The 6,595-nt window shown below is 57.5% G+C and overlaps 1 protein-coding gene across 6 annotated transcripts in view; it reads left to right on the forward strand.

Moving 5' to 3' along the window:
* Positions 1-4,417, forward strand: part of ACACB (acetyl-CoA carboxylase beta) — a 116,568-nt gene extending 112,151 nt beyond the window's left edge. For all 6 annotated transcript variants that reach the window (XM_027566507.1, XM_027566511.1, XM_027566508.1 and 3 more), the window contains 4 exons: positions 464-618; positions 1,522-1,692; positions 1,976-2,112; positions 2,827-4,417. In XM_027566507.1, coding sequence (XP_027422308.1) covers positions 464-618; positions 1,522-1,692; positions 1,976-2,112; positions 2,827-2,953 — 590 coding nt within the window. In that variant the 3' untranslated portion in view covers positions 2,954-4,417. The remainder of the gene's footprint in view (positions 1-463; positions 619-1,521; positions 1,693-1,975; positions 2,113-2,826) is intronic.
* The last annotated feature ends 2,178 nt before the right edge of the window (positions 4,418-6,595 follow it).

A 6,595-nucleotide genomic window follows, 5' to 3' on the forward strand; every position in this document is an offset into this window, starting at 1 on the left:
TTTTTTCTATTGGAGTCAGGTTGCTTTACAATGTTGCGTTAGTTTCTGCTGTACAAAGAGGTGGATCCTCATTGAACATATGTCTCCTCCCTCTTGGACCCCCACTCCCACCGTCACCCCCCTCCCACGCCTCTAGGTCATCATAGAGCACTGAGCCAAGCTATCAGAAAAAGAAAAGCAAATATCGTATATTAATGCGTATACGTGGAATCAAAAAAATGATACAAATGAACCTATTTTCAAGGCAGAAATAGGGACATAGAGAACAGACGTGTGGGACCGGGAGCAGAGACTGGATGAACTGGGAGACTGGGGCTGACACACACTCCCATGTGTACAACAGATGCTGGTGGGAACCAGCTGTTTAGCACTGGGTGTGTTTTTGAGGGTGCAGGAGCAACCTGGCTTGGGAGGTTAAAGCTCAGGCCTGCCCTGCAAACCCTGGCTCTTGCCTTGCCCGCAGGAGTGTCTGAGCTCTCAGACACGGACCGCAAGGAGCTGGAGGGCCAGCTGAAGGCCCGGGAGGACCTGCTGCTGCCCATGTACCACCAGGTGGCGCTGCACTTCGCCGACCTCCACGACACGGCGGGCAGGATGCTGGAGAAGGGCGTCATTTACGTAAGAGCCTGCGGCGCTCCGGTCAGCGTGAATGGCCGAGCCTCAGGTCACCTGGTGTCCCACACGCAGAGAATATTTGCACTCAGGCCTGTGGGATGAGGCAAATTCCGCCTGTGAGAATCACCTGGGGATCTTTTTTTTTTTTTTTTAAAGAACAAAAACAATTCAAACAAAACAAACAAACAAAAACAAAAAGGTTAAGAATCCACCTTCCAATGCAGGGGACATGGGTTCAGTCCCAGGTCAGGGAACTAAGATCCCAATGCCACAGGGCAGCTAAGCCCACACACCTCTCCACAACTGGAGGGAAGCCTGTGTGCCTCAACTAAGACCCAGTGCAGCCAAAAATAAATAAATAAATATATTTCTTAAACTCTAGTGCCCAGGTGGCTCTCCAATTAAATCAGAATATGGGTGGGAGGGGAGTCAGGCATCAGTATTTTTTTTCCCAAATCCCCCAGAGATTGTAGTAGGTCGCCAAGTTTGGGAACTACCAGTCCAACCCCTGTGTGTGTTCAGAACTGCTGGGCCGGGTTTGGGACCATTGTTCCCACAACACACTCCCCCACCACTGATGGTCACAACCCCATCCTCTTGCCTCATCCCCACAAGGTCATCCGCAGTCCTGAACACCCCTGTGTGCTGGGCTCCCTCCTCTCCAGGCCCTCCGCACCCCTCATGAGCCTGTGTTCTGGGTCTAGAGGTGGACGTGGGCCCTGGGTTTGTACCCGGGGGAGGTGGTCCGGAGACCTGGCAGTGTCCTGTCTCTGCCACCTCCCTGAGCCTCAGTTTTCCGGCCTGTGAAATGGGAGTGATCACAAGGCCAGGCCCTGGGCAGCTCCTAGAATCCCCCTCCACCGTTCTGGGGCGGGGGCGGGGCTCAGGCCCACGGCTTGTCTGCAGGACATCCTGGAGTGGAAGACGGCCCGCAGCTTCCTGTACTGGCGCCTGCGCCGCCTGCTGCTGGAGAGCCAGGTGAAGCAGGAGGTCCTGAGGGCCTGCCCCGAGCTCAGCCACATGCATGTGCAGTCCATGCTGCGCCGCTGGTTTGTGGAGACGGAGGGCGCTGTCAAGGTGGGCCTGGGGCAGAGATGCTCACGCGTGGGCGGGGGTCCAAGGCGCAGAGACACACGGGGCGGGGGCCCCAGGGGGCCTGCCCAGCCATCAGGGGCCCCTCACTGATGCAGCCTCAGCCTCCACCCCAGGCCTACCTGGTGGCTCAGACGGTAAAGAATCCACCTGCAATGCAGGAAACGCAGGTTCGATCCCTGGGCGGGGAAGATGGGAGCCTGGCGGGCTACAGTCTGTGGGGTCGCAAAGAGTCGGACACGCCTGAGCGAGTCACGCTTTCTCTCAGGCCTACCTGTGGGACAACAACCAGACGGTGGTGCAGTGGCTGGAGGCGCACGGGCAGGCGAGCGAGGGGCTGCACTCCACCATCCGGGAGAACATCACGTGCCTGAGGCGGGACTCCGCCCTCAAGACCATCCGGGGGTGAGTGGCCGGCCCGCCCCCACCCCCCGCCCCCTCACCACACCCACATTGGTCACCAGGACTCGTGTCCGGTCACCTGGCCCCAGAGCGGCCACTCGAGTGCACCGCATCTCACGGTCCATGGCCCCCACCTCAGGGTCGGGGTCCACAGACCAGCCCCCCAGCTAAGAGGCCACCACTCCCCCCAAGCCAGGTCTCCCGGCCCAGAGTCCTGGGGATGCCGTCTGCGGGGGTGGGGGGTACAATGATTTCAATTCGTTATCCTGGTTAGACCTCATCCAAGGTCATGGCCGAAGCTTGTTTGTTTAGACAACCATGTTCTGAACACCTGGTCCTTGGACTGCCAGCTCCTGCTGGGTATGATCCTTTCTGGACGGCTTGCTCCCCGCGTCCCCATGGGGTAGGGAGCTGAGCGCATGGGACCCCGTCTGGGGGTGAAGCTGAGGTTCAGGGTGAGAGTGTGTGTGTGTCAGATCACACAACCTGTGAGAAGGAGGGTCCACTGTTGTTCCTTGAGATTGTGCTGTGGCCCTCCTGCCCCACAGGACCATTACCCCCACTGTGACTGTGACAGGAAGAGGGTTGGGCGCTCCGGGTGGCTGGTTGCCCACCCAGGAGTGGGACAGGCCCTGGGGCTCTGGGGCTACAGGGGGGCGGGGGCCCACTGAACTCAGCGGGAGAAATGACCTCGCCCTCCTCCCCCGACTCCTGCAGCCTGGTTCAAGAAAACCCCGAGCTGGCCATGGACTCACTGGTGTACGTCAGCCAGCACATCAGCCCGGCCGAGCGGGCCCAGGTCATTCACCTCCTGTCCACCACGGACGGCCCGGCCTCTACCTGACCCCCGGTCCTCCTGGTCGTTCGCAGGACCTCGGGCAAGAGAAACCACACCGATCCACTGACCGCAGGCCCTTGCCAGAACCGCGGGGGTTTGCTTTTTAAAACTCCTGGGCGTTGCCGCAAGGCTGCTGACCCCCAACTCACTCCTGTTTAATAAAAGGCTCGGGAGCGCCCCCTTCCAAGCAGAAACCGCCCCCTTCTCCGTTGCTGGGAAGTCTGGTTTTTAGCTCTTTAAGACACTTTGCTCCATCGTTGAATCGAATTGAACCCAAACACTCCAGCTTCCATCCACTTTCTGTTGCTTTGCAGGATCCAGGTATTCTTTTAGACTCATTTTCTATCAGAGCATGGAATCTTATTATTATTTTTTTACTCCAGGACTAGCTCTTGATGTAAGCCTCTCACAGGTTTCAGCAGTATAACAAGGAAATCAAAATAAGAGATGAGAAAAGAGAAAATCTACTTTTGTAGTCTGCTTATTTGAATCCTTATTTGAATTCCTCTCACCCAGGAAAGGGTATGAATGATTTTTTTTTTTAATTAAGAGTACAAAATGGTGTTTTGTTCCCCACAAGACTCCTAGCTAATCACTAGCAAAGTCCCGTTACTGGGCTTAGTTCCCTCATTAGTAGAAAATTGCATAGCCCTAGGCTCAAGGGCGTTGGGAGACTTTTTTTTTTTCACGTGGTTCACAGCCCTCTGCCTGCCCCTTCTCTCCAAGGAGGAGGGGACTCTAGCTTGGGCTGGGAGGACAGAGAAGAGAGGCAAGACCTCCAACCTCAGCAGCCTGGCTTGCTCACAGGTGTCACCCCTGTGGTTGCCGTCACCTGCCTCGGAGGCCCCTCAGGTCCCCTTCACTCTCGCGCCTCCTGCCTCGGTGTCCGTGGGGGGCTGTAGCCCGAGGACAGAGCCGGTGGTTCCCAAGGACTGGACTATGAGGACCACGCTGATTCACTCAGGGAGGGCTTCGTGAGGCCGCTGCCAGCACAGCCCCGAAGACCACACAGCGTCAGGACCTGCGATCCTCCCGGCCGCGTCCATCTGTCCCTGGTGCCCATGATGGAGGGAGCCGGCCATCCTCCACTGCCGTGACGGGCAGTCTGCCTGAGGACACCGGACATTACACCTGTCCAACATGGAGGCCAGCGAGGTTTCGTGGGGAAGCCCCTACAAGCGGGAATGCCAGGGGATGTCTGAGGCCATCGGCCAATGATGACAGCCCTGGCCAGCGTAGGTGGTGTGGGCGCAGTGAGGGGTGGGAGAAAGAGAAATCAGCCTCTCTCGTGTCCCGAGACTGATGGGGGTGGGTAAGAGTCCATGCGGCTTTGGGAACCGATTTCTTTCCATGTAGGGGAGTCCCTGCGGGTTTGGGAGGGACGATACATCGATGACTAGCTACAACCCAGGAACGGTGCGTGGAGGAAACTACCAGGAAATGTGTGGAATAAATTATTTTTGGAAGGAAGCATTTTGGCCTTGGCTTATTACCTGGAGTAGAGCAGGCAGGCAGACTGGCAGGGGATTCCCTGGGAGGCTCCCTCCTCCTGTCGCTGCTGAGATCTTGTGCCAGCCCCCATCTCAGGAGGACGGAGCTCTGGTGCAAGTTCCCCTCCCGAAGGCCACAGGGAGACCGCTTCATCCTTGCATTGCCATTTCACACCTGGACACAAGCTGCTGTCCGCCAGCTGGTGTTGCCGAGTTTAGCATGAACGGACCTTCCCCAGTAAGATCGACTTCCCTCTTTCGGGAGACTTAGCACAGCTGCCTCCAGGGAGGGAGAAAGGATCAGGCCACTGAGTGTGCCCAGAGGCCTGGGCTGCCTACCCAGGCCTACACTGAGCACTCAGGGTCATCCCACTGGCCACCTTCAGTGCCCTGGCCTCCATCGCGTGCAGTTCTTTTGCAGAGCCTTTTGAGGGTGGATGCTACATTTCTAGCCTCACTTTTATAAACAAGAAAACCTCAGCTCAGAGATGAGCGGACTTGATGTCCAAGGTCACACAGCTGGTGAGAAGTGGCCAGGCTGACAAACCCAGTCCTACGGTGCTTTATGTGTGTGCAGCAGGTCCTCAAAGGGCGGCAGTGAGTACATCTCACCCGTTAGTTAGCCAGCTGCAGAGACTCTCAGCGAAGCTTTGCTCCTGTGTCTCCTCCCTGCTTTCTTCCAGCGTCAGCACGATCCAGGCACAGGCAGTCTTCCAGCTGTGACCCGGGCTCTTGCCCACAGTCCATGACCATGTGACCTTGGCATTTGCGCTTTGACTCTATACATACCAGCCCCACTTGCCCATGGTAAGGAATGGATATCAGACCCAAGAAGGGGCTCCCCAGCCCTCGGCACATGGTGATCCAGCTGCTCGGGCTCCGTCCGCCCAGCTCGGCACCCCAGCAGGAGAGCACCCCTGTGTCTCAGAGGTTCTGCAGACCGGGCAGTTAATGCTCTTTGGCTGTGACCCATACGACCGAGGCCCTTGCCCCCAACTCATCACCGAGGGTGCCTTGGGGCTGGGAGGCATGTCACAGAGCCACCGAGGAGCCAAGCTGAGGAGGAGAGGTGCTGGGGAGAGAAAGGCAGCACCCCCTCCCCACTGCCTGCCTGTTCTCCTCTGAAGCAGGGCCCCGGTCAGCCCTTCCCGGTACCACCTACAGCCCCATTAATCGACCCCTACCTTCCCTACTGGCTGATCATCGCCTATGTGTGAGTCTGGTCTCTCGATGAGGCTGCAAGCCCCTTCCTGGGTGGGCTTAAAGTTCGACAGACTTGTAAGTATTTATTTATTTCTATTTTGGGCCGTGCTGGGTGTTTGTGGGTGCGTGGGCTTCCTCCAGTTGCTGTGTGTGGGCTTCTCATTTTAGTGGCTGCTCTTGCTGCAGAGCACAGGCTCAGCCACTTTAGTTACGGCTCATGGGCTTAGTTGCCCCAGGACCAGGGATTGAACTTGTGTCCCCTGCATTGGCAGGCAGATTCTTAACCGCTGGACCAGCAGGGAAGTCCCAGACTGCTAATCAAAATGCCCTTCTGCTGTTATCTTGGGTGGCTAGTCACCTCCTTTAGTCCTGGGCCTCAACTTCTCCATCTGTAAAATGGGTATAGCAAGTAGTAAGACATGCCTCTTAGTGTTGTCACGAGGATCGAATGAGCTGATTTACAGCCCTGACTGGCACAGGGCCTGGTGCTGGAAAGAGTGTACCTCCTCCCACCTCGCTGCCCACCCTGACCCCAAGCAGGCACCAAAGAGAGAGCTCCTCAGCCTGGCATACACAGTCTCAGTCCTGCCTCCTCACTGGGACCCCGAGTCCTGCCCACCCTCTCTGAGCCTCGCCTTCTGAGCAGTAGGCAGGGTTCACATCCCTGCCTGAGCGAGTGCTTGTCCAGAGCCTGGGCACTGTGGGGCGGGGGCTGGCAGCCGGACTAATTTTACCAATCATGACCGCATCCTCTCAGTCTGGCATGAGGGGAACCTGGCATCAGAGGACCTGGGTCCAGTGTTTGCTCTCAGGGCCTGTTTTCCCATCTGTAAGTGGGTCTCCACTGTGAGGGGCTGGAGGCGCTGTTGTCCTCTGCCCCTCCCTCCCCTGTTCACCCGTCCCTCCCCTGTTCACCCGTCCCCCCCCCGTTCACCCCTCCCTCTCCTGTTCACCC

The sequence above is a fragment of the Bos indicus x Bos taurus genome, chromosome 17 (assembly GCF_003369695.1).
Source record: "Bos indicus x Bos taurus breed Angus x Brahman F1 hybrid chromosome 17, Bos_hybrid_MaternalHap_v2.0, whole genome shotgun sequence".
Classification (NCBI taxonomy): Eukaryota; Metazoa; Chordata; class Mammalia; order Artiodactyla; family Bovidae; genus Bos; species Bos indicus x Bos taurus.